General features: G+C 37.3%; 1 protein-coding gene across 6 annotated transcripts in view; it reads right to left on the bottom strand.

The window, feature by feature from the left end:
* The window catches only part of LOC128738462 (uncharacterized), a 77859-nt gene that overhangs the window by 34386 nt on the left and 18700 nt on the right, over positions 1-24773 (bottom strand). For 4 of the 6 annotated variants that reach the window (XM_053833613.1, XM_053833615.1, XM_053833617.1 and 1 more), the window contains exon 2: positions 9494-9698. In XM_053833613.1, the coding sequence (XP_053689588.1) occupies positions 9494-9537 (44 nt within the window). In that variant the 5' untranslated portion in view covers positions 9538-9698. The remainder of the gene's footprint in view (positions 1-9493; positions 9699-24773) is intronic. The other 2 variants (XM_053833614.1, XM_053833612.1) reach the window with 1 other exon arrangement.

The raw sequence follows: 24773 nt of genomic DNA, 5'->3' as shown, positions 1-24773 counted from the left end.
CTTCTCAGGATAAATTCCATTGATTATATTTTTCTGGAAAGCTGAGGAATCACATAATATTTATGGCAGACGAACCAGACGTGTTTGTTTTGTTTCAGGTGAAAACAAATCACCAAGCCTCTCCATTGCATTCTTACAACTCCATTCCTTTAAACACATTCCAAAAACCTAAAAATATACATACAGCAGTTCCCCAAATAAGACGGTGGGCGTCTGTTTTCCTTTCAAGGCCCCTTGAGGGTCCACTAATGGCGACTTTTTTTGCATTATCAACCGTATAATGGACCCTCACTTATTGCCAATTTCGATTTTATGGCATTAATAATTAAATGCTGCTAAAATTTCATAAACTGTTATGTTTAGTACTTTCTGTTTCGTGTCATATGTCCTCAAAAATAAGAAAAACAATCTAATAAACACCAAAATTGTATCTTACGATCCAATATATTAAACTATCCTCGATTTACTTACCCTATGTTATATAAAAAATTAAGTTTTCCAGAAAAATCGAATACCATGAAAACAAAAAAAAAATCAAATTCCTACGGTCATAAAAAACTTTGAGCTCTACCGTTTAATATTTTTTTTTTTTAAAAAGCTCTATAGCGACCTTTTTCTTTTATCAAATGAATTTCACTTGAGAGCGGACTGCCTAGCCTAATTTATTTCTTTATTTTTCTCCCTGTGCTTTCTGCTTTTTTGTTAGTCCTACGCAATCGGACGTTGTGAGACGGATCGATCATAGACCACGTCTCGTCATGTATACTGATCTGCTCCATAAGCATAAGCAAGATCCTAAATAAACAAAGTCGAGACGATAACGATCAGCGGTACCACAACAGCTCATTAAAATTCCTTTCATTTGTTGTCAAATTCCAAATCGGTGCACTTTTAAGGAACGATTGATAAATTTGAAAAAAAAACATGAGACTGATAAAAAGTGTTTCAAGTAACTCCATATGCAAGTTAACTTGCAACACGTATCTTTTCAGTACATAAATTTCATTAATCAAATTTAACTTAACTAAACCTTGTCATACTTTGAGTGATTTGTTATAGCCTTCCGCTGTTTAAATTGTCGTTTACCTTACCCCCTCAAAGCGAAACTGTCTAAAAATTGTGATGAAACCTGCCCAGCGGAGCAAAATCGGATTAGAACCTTTTAAATTCCATTTAAACAATTACATCTTCTGCTGACAGACGATTTCTAGCTATTATATTCCTAAAGGTCAAGTTCAGCAGCTGGTAACGATCCAGCTCCCAACGCCAGCTGATTTGCAACTAATGACTATACTAATAACTGCTGCTTCAATTATCCACCGAAAGGCTCCGCCCGCAGGGAAACAATCGCGATGAATTCCCACGAGCCGGTCGCCGATTTCATCAACGACGTTCAGCTGAGCTGTGAATGTCATAACTTAGCCGGAACAAAACACAGCACCAGCACCAGCCAGCACAAGCACAGCGAATGAAGAACAAATGAAATTACAGCGATAAAAACAAAACTCTCCCGTCTGTTCTGCTCCAGCCCGTACCCCTCCGGGGGGCGGCCAATTTCACCAGCTCCTCTGTTGTTGCACGACAATGAGCACCGGGAAGCGGCGGGAAGTAGGTAGTTACCTGACTTCCACACAAACAGAAGCGAAAAAAAAATTATATGGAAAACTCCAACCAACATGAAATGAACCGAATGTCAAGGTTAATGGCGCAGGTCTGATCGTCATTAATGTCGTCTGCTATACCTACACCGCACCGGTTTTAACAGTACCGACCAACGTCAGCCGGTAACGGACCGCGAAACAGTTTTCACGTTTTTCACCCCGAAAAAAACCGGAGAGGGATGCATGGCAGCCGAAACGAACAGATGACATGGTCGCAATTCGTTTTGTTCCTAGCGAGGTAGGTACTATTGTTTGCATGACTAGAGGCTAACCACGAAGCAGAAAGCAGATTCGTGTCACTGTAGAGTAAATTTGGAATTAAGCTTTTCCGCTTTTTTTTGTTTGTGTTGGATCAAACGAATCACAGTCAGAAGGTCACACAAATCATCAACTGAGTGAGCTTTTGAAGCGATGTGGAATTTAAATATGGTGCGATTGTTCACGCATTAAATAGTTTCCTCTTTCACAATTGAACATGGGCTCGGATAAATGTTACATTTAGATACTACAAAATTTATAGTTGTATCCGTTAAAACTAGCGTTGCTTCTTTAAACAAAATACTAAATTATCTCGTTTGTTTCCCACCCGAAAGACAGCGAACATGTTTTCTTCACAACTACTCTAATAACTGTCTGTGAACTATGTCCATAAAGAAGGATCAAGTCTTAGAAAGACGTTTAAACCCAACGCTTTGTTTTTCATATCCAATTTCAATTCCTACTTTGAGTTCAACTCAAGTCTAATTTCATATCTAGTTTCAAGTACAATTTAAGACAAACTCTTTTCCTGAAAAACTCGGTTTTTTTGAACATATATCTAATTTGAAAATTCATATCTCGTGAACTCGGTTTTTTTGAACATATATCTAATTTGAAAATTCATATCTCGTGAACAAAATAACTCAGTGCAAACCGTTTCTTTTACTTAGCGTATTCACAGATGGTTAGTCGATGGATTTAGAGGTAGATGATTGGTCCGTCTGCTGCTGCTTTCCGGCATAAAATATAAAAAACTCTCTCTCTCTTCTCTTTATTATTGAGATTTTCAGCCGTGGGCTGGTTCATCTCGTGTATAAAAAAAACGAACATAAGGAGAAAAAACGGAAAAGAGCACGAAGGAAAACGTGTCAAAAACTAAACAAGCGGGATGGAAAAAAGAAAAAATGCAAGAGAGAGACAAATAATGAAAACTGGCATGAAAAAAGAAAAAAAAAACGAAAGAAAAAACATGACAGAATGGAAGGTAAAACAGGACATAAAAAGAGAGATAAAATAGAGGTAAAAAAAACAAAGAAACTGTACAGAAAAAGATGAGGAACGGAAGAGAAAAGAAGAAAATAAGAATAAACATAAATGAAACAAAAAAATGAAGATAAATTGACCAGAGAAGGAGAAAAAGAAATACAGGAGCAGGAGAATCGAGAACGAAAAAGAGGAAAAATGAGACATAAAAAGAAAAGCATGAAGACGAAAGCAAAAAAAACCAACAGAACAGCAATAGAACGTAACAGAAAAGGAGGAAAAGCAGGACTTGATAAGATGAAGAACGGAACAGACGAAAATGAAAAACGGAATAGAAAAGCGAAAAAGACCGAAAAGAGTAGAAGTCGAGATGGGGCAAAAAGTGACGAAAAACGAGAGAAAAAAAAGGAAATACGAGACAATCAAAGAAATACGTAACAGAAAACAAGAAAAATAAGAGAAAGCAAAAGATAAAAGGAGAATAGCAAGAAAGAAAACAGAAAATCTATAGAGGAAACGGAGAAAACGGGATAAAGAGGTCCAACGGGAAGAGGAAAAATGGGAGAATGGGGCAGAAAAAATAAAATAAAAGCAAGAAAAACGGAACAGACGAATACGAAAAACGAGGAGGAAACCAGCTAAAAAAAAGTTGGAAAGAAAACGAAAACTGGAAATGAAAAAAAAGGGAAAAAGAGTAAAGAAAAGACGAAAAAGAGGCCAGCACAGGAATTTACTAATAAGATTTCTTTAGTGCGAATGAACTTCACTATTGTCAAGCGCATAAGGTTGATCTATATAACCTAATGGCTGGAATCCTTCTCTTATTTGCAATAATTACACGAAGAAAAAGATCACTAAAAGACAAATAAAAAACAACGGAGAGTCGAGAGAAGACAACGAAAATGCGATGATAAGATGACAAAAAATTGATTGAAGGATAGTGAAAATACGATGAAATGTGCGAAAATACGACAAAAGAAAATTCAAAAAGCGTTAAAAAGGCAATGAAAGGATGACGGATACACTACAGCAAGACTACGTAGGAATGATGAAGAGGCAGTAAAAAGACGATATTTCTGTTAAATTGACAACAAATAGTTGTTGTTATTCGTTTGGCAAAAAATAGAACAACAAAAAATGGGAAAAAATGATGAAAAGATGAAAGAAAGACAAAAAACGTTAAAACAGTAACAGAAAACGGCAAAAAAATCACCGAAATAAGCGATAAAAAATTCCATAAAAAAGGATCTACTTATAAAACGACGAAAATACGATAATAAGATGGCAAAAAGATCAAGAAAAGATAACAAAAATACGATGGAGAGATGAAAAAAAACAACGAATACGAAGAATAGAAAACAGAAAATAACAAAAAGGCGTCGGTGAGACAGTATGATGACCAAAAAATAAGGAAAAGACAGCCAAAAAACGATAAAAAGTCGACGAAAACGTGGCGAATTACGACGGAAGAGGCAGTAAAAAGACAACTGAATACAAACAAGATGACAAAAAAATGGTAAAAAAGTAATAAACAATGGCAAAACGAACACAGAAAACGATGAAAAGATGACAAAAAACGAAAATAGTTGACAAAATGACCAAGAAAAGATGTCCAAACAGTTACGAAAAAAAAACGAAAAAAGCCGTAGAAATATACCACAAAATAAATAAAAGAGACGGACGAGAAAATACAACGAAAACAATAAGATTAGATTAGATATTGCTTTATTTATGGAGTGGTTTAACTGTCGGATCATTCACCACTCATAAAAACAATAAGAATACGACAAAAAAATGACAATAAGACGATGAATACTTGAAAATACAACAAAAAGGTGATAAAAAGCAGACGAAGGAACGACAAAAACACAGCAAATAGACGACAAAAAGACAACGAAAGACCGGCAAAAGGCAGTAAAAAGACAACGGAAACTTGACGAAAAAGTAATGAAAAATAGGCGAAAAAGCGATTGGAAACATACGGAAAGACGACAATTATACGATGAAAACAACCAAAAAAAAACAAATAATGAAAAAAACCACAAAAAACGTTAAAATATGACAACAAATCGCTGAAAAAGGACAACGAAACAATGAAAAGGTGGCGAGAATACAATAAAAGACCCCAAGACAGCAACAAAAAGATCAAAAAACGCAACACAAAATGACAAATACGACAGAGAGACGACAAAAAGACGACGATTACGAAAAAAGACAACAAAAAGGTGTCGAATAGGCAACAATAAGATGGCGAAAAGGTGCTTAAAAGCGTGAACAAAAAAACACGTCAAAAAGACGATTAAAAGTAACGAAAACGACGAACAAACAACGGAAAACACGATAAGCAGACGTTTACAAGCGACGAACAGACGACGGAAATAACACGAAAATACGATAGAGACAGCGAAAAGACGCCAAGACAGTGATAAAATGGTCAAAGCTGTCAAAAAACCAACAAAACGTAAACATAACAAACAATTATTTAAAAAGCGTCAAAAAGGCTACAAAATATGTAAAAAAGACGATGAATATAGGATAGACGACCAAACGATATTAAAAAGAACATTTTGGTTGCCTTTTTTTAAATACCAGAAGCCCATTGTGTTAAAAAGCCACTGCGAAAGTCTTAAAAATATTGTCTTCATGCCAGTTCTGCTTGCATTGATGACGACGACGAGAAAAGGTGGCAAAAAGAGAATAAAAAGATTAAGGTGAAGCCAGTCCCAGCGTAGTGGTTAGCATTCACGCCTCTCACGCCGAGGACCCAAGTTCAAATCCCAACCCTGCAGATGTCACGAATGACCCAAGCTGGTTAAAGTGACTATAATCAAACAAAAAAAACATTAAGGTGTCAAAACAAAAAAAAAGGACGATTACGAAGAAAAGACAACCAAAAGACGGCAAAAAATGCCGAAAAAGCAACAATAAAATGACGAAAAGATGCCAAAACAACGGAAAAAACAAGAAAAAATGACAAAGAAAATTAAAAAACGACAAAAAGAAGTTTAATAGTGATAAAACCAACAAACAGACAACGGAAATAATATGAAAATACGATAAAGACGTCGAAAAGAGGCCAAAGCAGCGAAAAAGATTGCAAAAACCCATCGCAACAAAAAAAACACGCACGAATTAAAAAAAGGCGAAAAATTATTGCATATGGCCATTACAAATATTTTTGAAAGTTTTTGTCCTTCCGGTGCTAGGCAACTGAAGGGGGGCGAAAAAAACAAAAAGATTGTTTTAATCACGCAAAAAAATTAAGATTTTTAAGAATTTTTGCTTGAAGTTTAATCGTGAAACCCGAATTTATTCTTGCTTTTGATATATACGTTGTTATTTTCTATGCAAAACCTTCCAATATAATTTCAAAATCGAAAAAAAAATTTTTTGCCGGTTTTCGGAAGCTACATTATTTGTACTTCCATTTTTGCTTCGTGCTAGAAGCGTTACCACTCCGTACACTCTTTTTTCGAGTTCTTTAGGCTGTAAAACCCACAGCTAATTGATTTTATACAAAAAAATTTTACTCAGGTTTAACAAATTTTTTTTTGCCTCCTATTTTTAGAGCCAATTTTGAAGGGCGGGGGGATAAAAACTTACAAATAGGCGAAAACTCCATTGAAAAAATATGGAATACGACAAAAATATGATGGAAAACTCTGGAAAACACAAAAAACGAGCCATAAAAGACAATAAAATATGACATCAAATTGTTGAAAAAATAAAAAGAAACAATGTAAAGACGGCGAAAATACGATGAATAGACGCCAAGAGAATAACAAATACGACAGAGAGACGACAAAAAGGCAACAGAAAGATAATGAAAAGACTACTAAAATAAGATGACGAAATGATGCTAAAACAGCAAAAAAAAAAACAGCAAGCGAGAAAAAATCAACACAAGGACGATGCCAAAGTTAAAGTATCGAAAAAGTGACAGAAAAGGTAAAAAGCCGTTGAAAAAGGCGACAAAAAATACCAAAACAGAGATGACAAAAAAGGCGAAAAAAGACGAACAGGTGACGGAAATATGACAAAAACACAATAAAAATACGACAAAGAAATGACAATAAAACAATGAATACGAAGAAAAAACTACCAAGTGGTGACAACAGCAGACGAAAGAACGACGAAAGGACAGTAAACAGGCGACTGAAAGTCGACGAATGAACGGCAAAAATTCAACGAAAAGATGACGGAAACTTGACAAAAAGGTAATTACAGATAGATGAAAAACCCTGGGGGAAAATACGAAAGACGACAAAAATACGATGAAAACCCACTGAAAATACACCAAAAAAGCGATCAATCAAAAACGCCACAATAGACAACAAAATATGATAACAAATCTCTAAACAAAGAAACGATGTAAAGATGGCAAAGATACAATGAAGGGAATCCAAAACAACAACAAAAAGAACAAAAAAACGACAAAAATTGCAAATAAATGCACAGAGAGATGACAAAAAGACAAGGAAAACGAGGAAAAGACAACAAAAAGACGATGAATACGAAGAAAAGAAAACAAAGAGATGACAAAAAGCAGGCGAAAGAACGACAAAAAGACAGCAAACAAGCGACAGAAAGACGACGAAAAAGAGACATATATGCAGCCAAAATGCGATGGAAACATAACGAAAAGATAAACGTTAAATAGGCGAAAACCCCATTGTAAAAATGCGGAATACGACAAACAAATTTCCTGTATCAAGGTTTACAACTCACATATAATGGAATGTCTTGCAACAAAGAGGATGAAAAGACAACAAAAACGGTAAAACGACAACGAAAGACTAAGAAAAAATGACAACGGTGAAATATATTGCAAAAACCCATCGCAACGAAAAAACACGCCCGAATTAAAAAAAAGGCGAAAAATGCAATAAGGCCATTACAAATATTTTTTTAAAGTTTTTGTCCTTCCGATGCTAGACAAAGTGAAATGAAAACTAGGAAAAAAGATCAATGAAATGACGATGCCAACGTGTCAAAAAAAGAAAAAAAGCACGATTACGAAGAAGAGACAACAAAAAGATGGCACAAAATGCCGAAAAAGCGACAATAAGACGTCGAAAAGATGCCAAAACAGCGGAAATAATATGAAAAAATAACACAAAAAATGAAACAAAACGGCAAAAAGAAGTTTAAAAGTGGCGAAAATAACAAACAGACAACAGAAACAACATGAAAATACGATGTAGACGACGAAAAGAAGCAAAAAACAGCGAAAAAGATTGCAAAACCCGTCGCAACAAAAACAAACACGACCGAATTAAAAAGAAACGGCGAAAAATGCAATAACTGAGATCGACAAATGGTGAACAGATGACAAAAATGTTATGTAAGGATTGCAAACAAACCATTAAAAGAGAACAAATATACGACAGAGAGTTGGTAAAAAGACGGTGGAAGCGCATCGAAAAAAATGAAAAGATAACGCAAAAGCGACATAAGAACAACGAAAAGACAGCGAATAGAGGACAAAAAGATGACGAAGAGGTGGCGAAAAGATGACGGAGAGAAGACGAAAAAGTGATGACAATTAGGCGAAACCCCGATGCAAATACAAGACGAAAGACGACAAAAATACGACGGCGAGACGCCGAATATACGCTAAAGAAATGACATAAAATGTCAATAGAAATAGTGATAAACGACGAAAAGACAATCGATTAAAAAATGATTAAATGCCAATAAAACTGCGACAAGAAAAGGAAAGACGCCGTTAAATTCAACCAAAACGCACAAAAAGACAACAAATAGCTACAATAAATCGCGGTAAAGAGATGACGAAAACGATGTCAAAATGCCAGAAAGGCAGATCTTAAAAAGAACGAACCACTAAACCACAACGGAACCGAAAAACCACACGAATAAAAATGAAAGATTAAAAAACATAGATTAAAGGCGAAGAAAGATCAATAACGAAACTCGAGAGTAAGCGTCTTTAATTAATTAGTCAACGCTCAAACCTACATGCAAAGATTTAATTCAAAAAAGTACTAATTTCCTTCAACTAACAATACTCATAAAACTAATGTGCTAAAGTGTGTGATGACACATTAAGAAGGAATGAAGTGAAAGAAACTCTAGTAAATTAGAAAACAGGCAGGAAATTGATATACACTTTCCAGCAAAACGAACAAACAATATTATCAAACCAGCAAACGAAGCACAAAAGTCAATTAAATTTTTATTTAAACCAAAAATTTGATTCAAAATTTGATTAAGCTTCGCAACTAAATTGATTTTGAAACGAAGATGTAACCCTTTTCTTTCGATGATAAAAGTAAATTATGAATTGTCTCTCAGCAAAGCCTGGCAACGTCGACAATAACGTTTCTAGTTGTATCCGTCGAAACTAGCGCTGCCTCTGTAAACAAAATACTATATTATCTCGTTTATTCCCCAGCACCGGCAGACAGCGAAAATATTACGCTAGCCGATACAAAACAAACATCGCCCGGTAAAGACAACTACCGGGTGGCAGCTTGTGTCATACAATGTTGATCGAATCGTAAGGCGTGAATCCAGCAGATACGTGCGATTTTCATTCGGTAGTGTTATTAATTTAAAAAGCCATTTACCTGCATCTGGATGCCATTTTCAAGCAGCATACTTCCATCGTCATTTTATTCCGCACTGTTTTTTTTTCGGAAACAAAAACGGTTCCACTCGCAAATCACTCGTTCTTCACAATCAAACACGGGCACTGCTCAGTTTTCATCATTACACTTGGTGCTGCTGCTTCCGATTTGTTTCGCCGGCTTCGCCACCTACAAAACTCGTGTTCTGTTTGGACAATTAGTTTAACAGTTCGGTCGGTCCGGAATGATGTGCACACAACAAAGGCCAGCATTCAGCACTGCAAACAGCTGTATCGTATTCCCTGATCACCACCAAACCCATGTACCTACTACCACCCATCCACACATTTTCGCACAGACACTTGGTATTGACTTTCTCGTGGGGTAGTTTAGATTTCCCTAATTCGAAGCACGTGCGTCGCCCGGTTTCCCTCGGTCGATGTTTGCAAGCTCATTAATTAATATTCATGGTACAATTACGAACGACTTAAAGTCCAACTTTGGCTACCGAAGCGGGGCCCCAAATAAGTAGTAGGAAGCCACTTGTTTGACCGTTTCGATTATTTCAACTTTTGCAATTGAATTTCGACTAGCAACTGTCATAGAAATCTGTTCCTTAATTGCGGAAACTGAAATAATTGTAATATACTTGAGGTTCTCGCTCAACATACAAGCTATTCCAACTGCGTCTATTCTACATAAATATACTGAATAAAATTACCTCTTCAGCAATTCTTGAAAATAATTTCCTGCAACAGCAGCACACTTCATAGTTGGTTGCCCGCGAAACGCCACTCTTGCATTAATCTTCCATCTTGTGCTGTGCGCTGGCTGCAAAGCTCGTGTCACAACAACCCACTCAGGCATTGGTTGGTAGCAACCGACAGCCCCATGGGGGGTGGTGCAAAACTGCCTCCCATATGTATAGCAGCTACACGCAGTACGGAATTATGAAGTGACATTCCGCTTGCAATACGTGCTACGCTTTGATTCACGAACTGCACATATCATCAGGGGGATATGTTATGAGCCCAGAACTCGACCCTAAGAGTTTAACTTGTCTGGCTGGCTGGCGACCAAACGTGCCAAAAGTGCCACCGCACGGGGAGAATAAATTTACCGACGCAGACAGTGTTTTCGGTTTGCTGCATTGCAACCAGAAGAGAATGTAAGCATCCAGAGCATACCATTTACCATATATGTGGCTTAGTTCCAGATAGCCGTAGGTAGCTTGCAGTGGCGTGTCCAGGGTGGAGCTCACTGATTTTTCATTTTTCACACAACATATAAGTTGTCTTGAAAATTCATGATTTTTTTTATCACCGAGTAGAGTTGTAGAGTTCTTTGAATAAACCAAAGGTTTGAAAAATTCTGTAAAGCCCACTTGAAATATTCTGATCTTCTCAGACTTCACCATTCTCAACAATTTTTAATTTATTAACTAACAGTATTATTATTTTCGGAGTCCGTTCAGATAAGCTTAAAAAAATGACGACATAATAAGAAATTTTGCCATGTTTAGCACGCCGACAGTCCACTTGTAAAAAAAGAGAAAAGAGCATTAGTCCTAGGTTGCTTCCCTGGGGTACACCGGAGACAGTTTTCCGTTTTACACTTGCCACTCATTTTGTTTACAGGTAACATAACTGGCAGTTTTCATTGGGTGGGAAACTAATACTGCTAGATTGAATCAACAAATTGAATTTTATTCAATTTGAAACTAGTTTAGTGAATAAAGTACCGTCAGGTCCAAATAAGTCACAGTTCTGCTGCTACTTTCCATTCGGAACTGAACCTTCTGTTTCTATTAGACATACTTCACAACGAGCTGTCAATTGCGGGACTACAATCTACGATTGACTCTGGCAGTCTCTTTCAGCAGAGATTCTAATGTAGCATGACTGGCTTGTTAGACCAGTTCTGTTGTACCTCAAAACCAACTGGGGTCAGGTGCAATTATTAAATTTTCTGATGGCAGATTCGACAACCTTAACAATTCACGAGGGGCATTGTAGTTGATGACTTCGTTAGGAGTGCTTCTTTTGGATGCCAACAAACTATTGAAGGCATGCTTGAAGAGGTGTTGTGTTGCGAAGAGGTTGTTACATTTATCGTACGTTTATCCTTAGTAATTAGCGCAGATTTTTGGTTCGAAGTCCACGCACATTCTGGTAGTAGATCAACAGAAGTTCGGAAGATTTTAGCAGATTAGGCATGGAAATGGAAATGAAACTTTACAACCATACCAATTTGAAATGTGATTTATTGCGTTCAATTCTGTATCATTTTTAATTAATGTAATGTTCTAGAGTCGGCCGTCACAGCGCGAACAATCCCTCAATAGCCCTCGGCAATAGCTTAGAATAGAAAACATTCTTGTGCACTTTCTTGAAAAGCTTTTCCATCTGCTTGTCATTAACCAAGATGACCTGCTTCAGAGCCTGCGGCTGGTTCGCCTTTTATGAATAAAATACTGAATCCAAGATGGACATGGATTCTTTTCTGCGCGATCTGTAGAAGCAAACCTGGAGAACTTGGTATCGTTCTACGTAAAGAATACTAGCGCCAAAGCTCACGTTGACACAGTTTTTACTGACCTAGAAGCCGTTTTTGATCTTGGTACAACTTGGTAGCCGGTCTGGCATGTTCACAAATAGTTCTGGAGTACCACAGTGTAGTAATCTGGGACCATTGCTTTTCTGTATCTACATAAACGACGCAGCGTTACTAACCAGTAAAGGTGGGAGTCATTTTTTCGCTAATGACAGGAAAATCTATCGTTCAGACAGACGAAGCGGAGGACTGCATAATCTTACAGGGGCTTTTAGACTTGTTTAGTAACTGGTGTGTAGGGAGGCAATTGTTGTTAAGTGTGGAGAAATGCTGCCCCATCCATTTTAATCGTACTAGAAGCGCAATAAATTTAGATTACGAAATTACTGGAGCCACACTGAATAAGGCACAATAGGTGAATACACTTGATATAATACTTGACGAGAAGCAAGGTTTTAAAGTCCCACAAGTCCAATCTTGATAGTCTTGAGTTTATATTTAAGATCACCAGTGAATTCAATGACCCGCAAAATGTTTCGAAAGCATAGAATCAACAATCAAACACATGCTTCAATAAAAACAAATTTGCTTATAATTTTATGTAAAAAGGTTGCTTTTCAGGAAAGGAGCGCATGAGATCTGTTGAGAGGCAGACCCAGAGGCTCATGCAGACGCTGCTTAGTCAACGACATCCGGGCTGTTGAGCTTACCCTGCCGACAGGTCATGGCGGGTAACCGTCGGCAGTGGAGATCTCTGATTTCATCCTTTTTTTCTACCGGACCGGTGGACATGGACCAGAAGGTAAGTAAAGTAGAACATAACACGATTTACGATTCATTTGTTCGCTAAATTCACTTCACATTACATTCGAGTACGTAGGAAGAACCGTAATTATTATTACGTTTGAACAAAGTTTTTATTGAGTCGGTTCATGTCAACTTGATTCTATGCTATGTTTTTATAGCAACAAGCGCAAAACTCACACATATTTCTTCCCGTTTGATCACATTCTGCTTTGCTTCAACTGCTACCCGGAGCTATGCACATATACATACAAATTCTTTATTGAACAGCATAGGCATTCTCTCGTGCGATATGCGGGAATATCGATTCCCGCGATGGAAAAATGTAAATTCCGATGTTCCAATATGTTTGCCATCTTAATTTATGAATGTGCGCGGCATTTTTCGCTGCGATGATTTCTTTGGAGGTAGATTCTCTTCTCTGGTTTCTCTGGTTCGTTGTTTAAAATGCCAGCTGTGGAAGAATTAAGCAAAATGCTCACAGCTGAATTTGGTTCACATCGCATAGCAACAGAACAGAGACGTCGCGTATAAAAGCGAGTGAAATTCATATGTGAGTTTGGCGCTTGTGATCAAAGTTGAAATTTCTTGTGCTTGAAATCTCATTGAGTTTTTTGCTGCTATGAATTTTTCAACACTGCGCAGAGGAATGATCATCTGTAGCACGTACTCCATCTGTACCGCCTACTCGGATGTCATCGATACGGTCTTTTCGGGGACCAAATACGGTCTCTATTCACTATGTCGTCGTGTGTAAGATTCACGCAAAAAAGCCGAACGTGCCAAACGCTCGCTCTGAGAGGACACTACGTTTCAACATCTAGCGAAAAATAGCTAAAAGAAACGGAAGAAGGTATTAGTGGGCTGTGGAGAAACCTCCATGGTGCCATTGAAACAATTGCGATAGAGGCGGTAGGTACAATGCATGAAAGACATCGTTACAGCTGGTTTGTTGCCGAATACCAGAGAGTGACAAAGGAAAAAAACCTGACCAGGAGTCGTATGCTCATTGCGACTACGCGTTAGAACCGTGAAAGGTATAGAGAGAGTTGCGCTGCAGAAAAAGAGCCCACAGTCTATAAACTGTAGTACAAGAAGCACGTGCTTGAAGGCGCGTACTACTTACAGACTCATCATCTGTTTGTGGGCTTTAACGCGGCGTACGATCCAGTCAAACAAAATAGTTTTCCGATGAAATTAGTTATGCTGATTTGTGCGACGCTAGATGGGTCAAAATCATGCGTCACAATAGCGGGTGATACCATGGCCGCTTTGGTGGCGTTGGATGGACCGAAGCACGGTGATACACCCTCTAATCTGCTATTCAACATTGCCTTGGAAAATGCAATACGAAGAGCAAACGTGAAGAGGAACGGGACTATCGTCACGAAATCTCACATGCTTCTTGGTTTCGTGGGTGGCATCTATGTCATCGAAATCAGCCGTAGAGCAGTGAAACAGGCCTTTAAGCCTTTTAGACTACCATTAATATGGCCAAAACGAAGTACAAGTAAATGGTGTTGGTGCCGAAGGTTAGATGGATGGGACACGATATGATGTAACGAGGAATTTATATAGTTGGTAGGCTTGTGATATGTGACATCGATGTAAGTCGCGAAGTAAAACGATGAATTGCAGCTGCGAATCGGGTTTTCTACGGATTAAGCAGCCAGCTTAAGTGCAAACTACCTGGCAAATTGACACAAAACTAGCGCTCTACAGAACACTAATTCTCTCAGAGGCCCTTTACGGACTTGCACCATGCACGCTTAAGGAAGGTGAGTACTTGGTACGAGTACTTGTGGCTTTTGAGCGCAAAATTCTGCGATTTGCGGTAGGCTCGGCACGGAGTCAGAATGCCCAACGAAAGAGTAGCTTAAACTGTTTTGGACAGAAAACCAGGAACATACCGTAGACTTCGGGGCTGACCCCGTACCTGATGGATGTGCGCTGTCGACGCACGTTCAGGTGGTTTGAGGGGACTAGAGAACGGCAGCACTATGGGCCAGAAATTAAAATTTCGAGACAAATATATTTCCGGTTAAATGGCATGTCTCAGATGATGCATCTTTTGAAGGGGTAGTTCAATATTTAAGCGTTACTTAAGCAACAATTTAGGTAATAACTTTTTGAGTAAACTTTTTTTCACCTTTTTGGTTTCAAAATATTAAAGATAAACCAATTTCAAGTAATTTTTCTGAAGATATAAAACTTCTACCTTTTACCCATTTTCAGCAACAGACCTTTGTTAATAAACGACCCCTCAAATCACATTTCTTCTTGTAACATGTTTATTTCAACAGACAGCTCAATGTGATGTTCTAGACAACATTTTACACATAAAAGAGGACTATTTTTGTTAAAGACTGTTTTGCTTTTTCTGCATTAGTTAATAAGATATAACTGATTTTAGGTTAAAAACTGTCTGATGAAAAATGTGTATTTTTTCAAGGGTGGTGTCTTCGGAGAAGTAAAATAATAAAATATAGCGCATCTTCCTGCACTATTAGAGTGACCATGAATTCACCTATTAGGGTGATGCAAACTTTTGTTTTCTTAAATAAGGCCATTACAAATATTTAAAAATGTTTTTGTCCCTCCGGTGTTGAGCCACTGAAGGGAGGGCGAAAAAAAACAAAGAGGTTTTTTTAATCGAGCAAAAAATATGGATGTTTGGCCTTTTTACTTAAAGTTTAAACGTGAAAACCAAATCTATTCTTGCTTTTTATAAATACGTTGTTATTTTTCATGCAAAAATCTACGAACAGAAAGACAAAAACGAAAGAAATTTTTTTTGGCCGAGTTTCGGAAATTCCACTGTTTGAACTTCCATTTCTATTTCGTGCTAGAAGCGTTAACTCAACTCGTACACTCATTTTTCGAGTTTTTCAGGCAGTAGAGCCCACAGACAATTGATTTCATAAAAAGAATGTAACTCATAAATCCTTCAAATTATTTTTTTGCCCCCGATTTTTCAAACCAATTTCCAAGGGGGAGGGGGGCGTGACATAAACTTTGACAATGATTTGCAATGGCCTAATTTCAAAAAGAAAAAGAAGTTGTAGAACATACTAAAATTAGCAATTTTGCTGAATAAAGTAACTATCTATCTCTTACCGGTTGCGAAATATAACGATGTGTTAAAAAAGAGCACTTAAAAATCAATTACACTCATTAACTTTGCACACGTTTATTTTATTGCTTTCAAATGTTCTACAAAGTTATTCAGTATGTTGAAATACATATTTTATGTGAAGACCGTTTGACGCTAGGACGCATATTTACTAAGTTACAAAATGTTTGAAAAAAAAATCCGCGCTACTCCTAGGTATTCTCTGAAATACACATTTGGCCAGATAACTTTAACAATTCCTTACAAATTAGTATGGAAACTAATTGCAGATACTTGCAGATGGCTATGATATTCGGATTTTTCATCAGACGATTTTTAACCTAAAATCAGTTATATCTTATTAATTAATGCATATAAAGCAAAACAGTTTTAAGCAAAAATATTCCTCTTCTATGAGCAAAATATTTTATAGAACATCACATTGAGCTGTCTGTTGATGTTACAAGAAGAAATGTGATTTGAGGGGTCGTTTATAAACAAAGGTCTATTGCTGAAAATGGGTAAAAGGTAGAAGTTTCATATCTTCAGAAAAATTACTTGAAGTTGGTTTATCTTTAATATTTTGAAACCAAAAAGGTGAAAAAAGTTTACTCAAAAAGTTATTACTTAAATTGTTGTTTAAGAAGCGCTTAAATAGACGACCCCTTCAAAATATGCATCAATTTTTTATTCAAAAAGTTGCCGAAGACCACATTGAGCTGAGACATGCCGTTTAACCGCAAATATTTTTATCCCGAAATGTTAATTTCTGGTCCATAGTGGGCAGCCCAGGACCGACAGTACGGGAAAACCATAATTTGTTCGCCGCAGGAACGGTAATGGACCGTCACCCCTATAGTAAACTGAGTGAGAACATCACCAGACAATAAATATTTTACTTATTTTAAACTATTTCAATCTATTTTTTTTAAACTAATTATAATTAGACCTCATGGCATTCCAACTGTGGTTTTGAGGAAGCAGAAACTGCTTCTGGTAGTTGAAAAAGCTAAACAGTGATTTATTAAATTTTAAGATCAACAAATAAAAATTATATGAAATCAATTCCCAACAACTGTCGCAATAATTTTCCAATCTTCTTCTTCTACATATATATAAGAGGCTTATCTGTACCCAAAACCAGGTCTCTAACAGGACGTCATAAGAGGCTTATCGGTAACTAAAAACAGGCCCTTGACAGGACGCCATACTTTCGTAGCAATGGGTTCTATTCTCAGTCACCTCACTGGTCGACTGCTGGACTGCTCAATTGCTTAACCGGTCAACTAGACTGCTCGACTGGACTACTCGACTTAACTGCTCGATTCAACTGCTCAACTCAACTGCTCGACTCTACGGCTTGATTCGATTGCTTGATTAGATTGCTCGTCACGATATGATTGTGCCGCTTATTTGAATCGGTTCGCGGGCAGAAAATGAACGGTTCAGAGCCACTCGCACAAAAGAGCCATTTTGCCCACCTATGGAATCAGCCCAATGGAGATAATGTTTTTATTCAGTTAAATAGAATCCAATGCGAGCATGAAAACTATTTTTTCAGTTCCAGGTTATGCCTCTTTTAGGAACAACATCTTAGAGCTACATTATTGTAATCGTAAGATCTTCGCACGTCGTGATGTAAATAAATTTAAAATAAAGTTCAAAGACCTAATACAAAGATTAAACATTTTCGCAAACACTGACAAATGGAATTTGTCTGCAGTTTTCTTACCAGACATTTATATTTTCCGGATCGTAAGATTCGGGCTCAACTAGTTTTGGTAATAAAACAGATAGTTCGAGGAAATCTTCGAGTGATGTAAAATGTAGTATGTAAAAGTAATTATTCTCTGTATGTGATGGAATGGGATTACTTAGTTCTCAGGGATCAGTTAGTTCAGCTCGCACCAATTCACAAAGTCGTCTAGTAAATCTAGCAGCCGGTCACAATCGTCGATTGAGCGCACAGTAAGAAACAGTTTTGGATGGTCACTGTCGATAAGTAGGTAGGCATCCGATTTCAAATAATATAGCCACATCGTTGCTACAGTAAGGTGAAAATCAGAGGCCCTGTATTGCTTCCCCAAGGACCACATGATTTATAAGTAGGTACCGATGAAACGGTAGATTCCAGAATCAAACAACGACAATCCGGTCGAATGCAGTTTTTAAATCAGTGTAAAATCTACTTGTGCTCTGTTTTCAAGCTGCGCTATGCGTGAGGGCGTAAAATCGAGTAGATGTGTTGAGATAGATCAGCTACTCAAGAAACCGTTTTGATAGGTGAAGATGTAGTTGAGAATTGCACAGCTGACGATAATTTCAGTTTGAAAATAGCATGAAATATCCAGATAACAAAAAAATTGCCTGGCGCAACGGAAGGGATCAAAGGAAAACCAATTCGCTGAAACAGACGAGAAGAAGGATACAATCATTTTACAGAAATCTGTAAAGGAACAAAGCTCTGATCGAAAACACTTATAAAACTCCAAACAGCTTTCGGATTCCTTCGGGTTCTAAATGTTCAGATTGAGCACAGGCCTGGGTAGAAAACACAAGTCTGCAAACATATATGAAGCAAATTTGCTAAAACCGAAACAAAGAGAAAAAGTTGAAAATCGCAAAATTCTCTCTATCCAACATTTCATCTCGTCGGGTCGGGCAAAAACATTGTAGATGTTTGCAACCCTATCTTTTTAACCCTAAATACGACAATATAGTGGAAGCTTGTGCAGTTATTTGAGAAAATTATGCCAAGAAATAAACGCACAAACATGCTTGGTCGTTGAAACAAAAAGGGAAAAGAGCTGAAAATTCTGAAAAAATGTATACATCGTGACAGCTTGATTGCGGAGAAAGTTGGCTGAAAAACCATGTCGGCACACGGTTTGATTTACTTTTTCTTATGTTTACAGCGTTTATATTCGCCGAAAACGTTCATCTATGGAAAGTGTTATTCAAAATGCTGTAATTATTAATAATAGTCCATTTGGTCATCTGTTTTCGAATCTGCTCGAAGCACAATATAATAATTTATTCTAACAGCTACGAATAAATAAATTCTAAATAAATAATAAATAAATTATTCGAAATAATTGCATCAGTTTTTCCGACTCAATTTCAATTCCATTCAATTTCAAATATAATTTCAATTACAATTAATAAAGTATTTTATGATCATAACACTAAGTTATCCCGCGTTTGGCTCGCGTGCCAGGCTATATTTTAATGAAAGAGAAGCAAACAAAACATTTGCCGACAAAGCGTTCGCTTTCCAATGGGTCGGCAAATTAGAATTAATCACCAACCAACCGACAGCCTGTCGTTCGAGGAAAGTGGCTTTCTGGCCGAAAACGGGCAGAATAAGGGTGGCATTCCATACGCCGAAAATAGTCAAACGAAATGATGGCCTTGAAAGTGGCGTCTAGACGGTACCCGCACCGAACCTCAACAGTGGTTAAACACGTTTGTTTATCGATTAATCTGCGATTAAGTCAATTAATCTTAGAAAAATAATCCACTCCTGATGATGTACATCATCGTGAACGGCACCTACTAAAGCCGAAAGAAATTCTCCCATAAAACAGCTCGACAGAATACATATCCGCAGTAAACGCAATAGGTTTATAGCCCATAAAGTACCTAATTCGAGTGAGCCGCTGCTTTTAGACTGCTTCCAATAAATCACAAGTCAATAAAATGTTTACATGTCGATAGGCTCTTTAACATCGTTTCTTGGGCAAACAGACAACTTATCAACGGCTTTGAACTGACTGACGTGACGTGTCGTTTGACATTCCACCAAGCTAATTAGTCTATCCAAACAGTCAGCCGCGGCAAGCGAAGCGGTGAATGAGAATGAGACTTACTTAGGCCTACGTTACGATCGTATCGGCTATAATTGAGTTATCGTAGAGGTTCGCATGGCACACAGTCGAGTGCATCCCATCAAAGAGCAGAGCGGAACACTGAGCTCGATTCATCTGGCGTTGTTTCGGTCCGGCGAATAGTTCGATCTGAATCGAAAGATACCTACAGTCGGATAGTCAACGTCGTAACTCAATCCGACACTCAATGTCTATTTTGACTGACAACAATACGCGACTCTTTAGGTTTTGGCTAAAGCCATCCTCATGAATAGATTTCCGTGTCGCAAAACCGGTTGACTCCGGGACGCTAATCACGCTATCGATCGCCATCCGTGGCACTGCGCTGTTGGCGGACCGCCACCACTAGTGATATGATGGAATTATTTAAATTTTTTCGCTCGTTATTTCGATCGATGCGAATCTGACAGCAATGATGTTCTAAATACATCGAGTTATCACGCCGGGAAATAGCCGATTAAACCAAACATGTCGATACGATGACGACGAATAAACAGTTAAATTCGCACGGCACGGGCTTAGGCGAAACTTGACCTAAAGTTTAGAGTGGTCGATCGAGAATTTATTTCGATTCTTTATGGTGTTTTACTTCGTTTTAGACGGTAGTAAAATATCATCGATGACAGTCATTGGGTTTGTTTCCTTTAGTAAACAATAGGTCGTAAACTTTGATTTCTTTTGCCCGAAACCGAGATAAGTATTTTCTTTTTATTTCGAAATCAGATTTTACGGAGAGGTTTTGTATCGGGCAGAAGGTTCAGGTTTCCACTAACGTGGAAATAATTATGACATAATAATACAATAAAATGAAGCTAAGCAGACCTACGCTACACTTAACCTGGCTAGAATTACAGCCAAAAAATGATATAGATGTAAATCGAGGTTATGGGCCTGATTTATTCGACGAGTTTATAGGATTAATCTATTTGATTAAAAAGTCAAAAAGCTGATGGGCTCTCAATTAAGTGCATGAATAAATTTCAAGTCTTTGATACCATGACACTAGGATATTTTTTTAAACTACTTATCTCATTTCTATTTTTAAATAAAACCAAAATATTCTTGATTTTGTATTTATACATATATGTTACGTGAATATTAATTATATTTGATTGGCTTTTATCAAAGTCTAATCTAAATTACGTGTGTTTCGTTTATTATTTCAATTTTGTATTAAATTTTAACCAATTTTAGTTTAAAAAAATCTTCTATACCTATAAAAATGGATTTCTGTCTGTCTGTCTGTCCGTATGTTCCTTACGGAATCGAAAAGTACCGAAGCGATCGGCGTGAAAATTTGCATGTAGGGGTTTTTGGGGCCAAGGAACGTTCTTATGATGGTTAGAGACGCCTCCCCCGCTAAGAGGGGAGGGCTTCCATACAAATGAAAGACAAATTTTTGCATAACTCGAGAACTAATCAGGCAAATGCAACCAAATTTGGCATGTGGGTAGTTTTGGAGATAAGAATTTTTTTGTATGGTCCATTAAGACCTCTCCCCTCTATAGGAGGCGAATTATGACCCCTCCTCCCTATAAGAGGAGGGCTCCCATACAAATAAAATACAAACTTCCTCATAACTAGAGAACTAATCAAGCAAACCAAACTCAATAAAAAAGAATAATCAAGCAAATGGAACAAAATTTGGCATGTGGGGGATTTTGTAGGCAGGATTTTTTTATGGTGGTTTGAGACCCCTCACCCCTGTAGTAAGGGAATAAGGACTTTCATATAAACAAAACAGACATTTTTGCGTAACTCAAAAACTAATCGAACTCGAGAAATTTTAGAAGCTTCCGTATAACATAACAGTCAATGACAAGACTACCAAAAACTATCTGCAGCCCCCCGCAGAAATCACCTCTGTCTAGGTTTATTTGTTTTGCTAGGTCTACTGACCTCTATTACTTACCTTCAGTAGGGTCTGAACGAGCGACAACGAGCAAAGAGAGGATCACCCCGAGGATCGAAATGGTACTTTCCACGAAAAGGCTTCCCGTGAATAGTACATTTCGCGTAAGGTTTTTCGCGAAATGGTATTCGACGAAATGTTATACAACCACGGCGAATATTTGAATGCTATCCGCTTTATTCTAGCTGGCTAAGTAACGGGGAGATTGTTTTCTACTTTATTGTGAGGCAAAATTGAAAATTTGTACATTAAACTACCCATGCTTTCATAGTGACGTAACTGCCAAAATGAATTATCTTAGGTTGAGCTCCTCAGAAACTTGCTAAACTCGAGATTGTGACAGATTTACGATTTATGTACAACACATTTTAATTTGTGGCAATACGAAGTTTGTCGGGTGAGCTAGTAAATATATAACATTAGGTTTATATCATAACCGCCCAGTTAGCTTCGAGGTACGATGCTGGTCTAACAAGCTAGTCGTCGTATGTTCGAATCTCGGCTAGGCGGTGCTTGCTAGATAGAGTCAGTAGGATTATTACACTGGCCCCGTAATTTTCCTGTACTCTAACAGCCGGCTGCGAAGTCTGTCGATAAAGAAGGGTAATGTCTAATGACGGGTTAAGCCCACGGCTTTGCTTTTAGGTTTATATCATATTTACGTGGTATTTATCTAAAATTTGTTTCCTTCAATTTTTTTTTCCTAAATGAAATATTAGAAAAACTGAAATGAAATTCCATGCAATTGAAGCAAAATTGAGTAAAAATGGGATACAATTGTAAAGCTGTTCAACAAATCTCCAAAATCTGAAACGCAATAAGCTTACGTAAAGCTCAATCGTTTAAATCAACTGTTTAAGGTGAAAGTCGTCAGAGGCCAGCTGCTTTTTTACTGATTTCAGTACTTGTTTCTGCTATCGTTTTGTTTATGCTAAGTTTATGCTGAGTTGCTAGTACAGTGGACTCTCGGAAAAGTTAACTCTCTGTAAAGTTAATTGTTCAGAAAAGTTAAGCGAACATCAGCTCTCATGAAACGCTCTAAAAAGTTAATTTTTGCCTTAACTTTTCTGAGAGTTTGAATTTACTGGTTGTTCGAGCGTTCGTCGACACACGTGTGTTTACCTTCTATCTTTATTTCTCATTTTTCGGTTTATTGTCGCCTTTCCACAGTCATGCAGAGTCATACAGAGTCGCATCATAACTGGGATTAAATTAAACTTAAATTAAAATAGTTGCCACAATAGCGTATTGAACTATTTGCTAGTTACACATAGTTACTTCAGGATTATTGATAACATACTGGAAAAGCGCAAACTCAGATTGAATTTTAAATGCAAAAGAAGGAACAGCAAGGAACTAAAAATAAGCGCGAACATTATCAAAGCGAAGACAACGTAAAAACAAAAGTCAACTAGTGTTACCGACTATTTTAAACTTACTGAAAGCAACTAAGTATTATTTCCTAAAGATCTTGCTCGATATTTCTTTCCATTACAACTTCCAAATACATAAAAATGTGTATCCTCTATCCCGGAATGCATTTTTCGCTGTTGTATTTATCATTTTCGATGATTTTTCGGACTACTCGGAAAAGTTAATCGACCCATTCCCCAATCGATTAACTTTTCCGAGAATCCACTGTAGTAGGTAATAATCTGTTATGAACAATTATGAAACGTAGAATCGCGTATCCATTTTTGCTGGTGAACTAGATACGACAGTAATTCTATCACATAAAATGTTGTTTACGGTGAATTTTATTATCAGAGAATTATTGGCCAATTTCATGCTCAACGTAAATATGGCATCACTCCAGTTTCCTTGGTAACGTATCAACAACGACGGTCGCGGATTCGGAATTGCAATCGAAACGAAGTAAAGTTTTTCATATCAAATCAAGTGAACAGTTTGGGCAAAATCATTATAATATCTTACCAAATAACTGTTCGTGAGGTAAATTCAAGTTTTCTGTGTTTCAAGTTAAGTTTCGAGAGTGATGTGATGAATGGAACGGCCGAAAAAATTTGAAGAAAAATCGACGGCGAAAAAGTGAAAATATAGTGATGAATTTTAATTGGGCAGAAATCTCAGTATTTAGTGTAAGTTATGCCCCAAAAAGTAATAGAACCTATAGAATGCAATGTTTAGTGGTTCGAGTTGCAAGATCTGATTACGGCTAGCAGGTTAGTTGAATTAATTTTATTTTTTTGTGATGGTTTCCCGAGTCTATGGGAGCATGTTGACACACTGATGAAGGGAAGGGAAGGGTGAAATTCGGTGCCATACTAACTGCCATAAATGGACTCTGACGACCTTGTCCTTAAAAGTCAATACCAATGACGACGCGAAGGCGCCAAAACACTAAAACAGCAACAAAAAAACAATAACAATAGAGGATATAAAGCTACTGAATAAAGCGACAAAAGATGACAAAAACAATGAACAGAAGTCAGAATACGATAAAAAGATGGCGAGCAATAAAAATACGACAGATAGATGAGAAAAAGTCAAAGAAAAGATAACAACAGATCGAATGAACAAAACAGTTTGCCTTACTTCTTCCATAAGATTTTCACGGGAAAAGCACAATATAAGCTATTTTATTCAAAAAAAAACCTAGGTGCTACATTCCGTTATCGAAACTTGACTTTCTGTTTTTTTTATACGACAGACTTTGCAACCAGCTGTTAGAATAAAGGACAATTGCAGGGCCAGTTGCTACGATCTTGATTCGATGACGATTGATTCCAACAGTCTCTCCCAGCTGGGAGGATGTTTTATTCATATAGCTCAATAGTCTCTTACGTTGCAAGAAGATACGAATGTGAAAGTAGCTCAATAGGCTGATGAAAATATGACCAATGAATAACGAAAGAATAGCAAAAAATAAACGACAAAAAGACGACGAAAAAGGCGGTGAAGACAGCGAAAATCGACAAAAAGATTACGAAACAGTGATGACAAGTGGGTTTAAAGACGATGAAGAAAAAACGAAAAACAACAAAAATACGA

This window comes from Sabethes cyaneus, chromosome 2 (genome assembly GCF_943734655.1).
Source record: "Sabethes cyaneus chromosome 2, idSabCyanKW18_F2, whole genome shotgun sequence".
NCBI classification, from domain to species: Eukaryota; Metazoa; Arthropoda; class Insecta; order Diptera; family Culicidae; genus Sabethes; species Sabethes cyaneus.
This window is presented reverse-complemented; position numbering and strand designations above follow the sequence as displayed.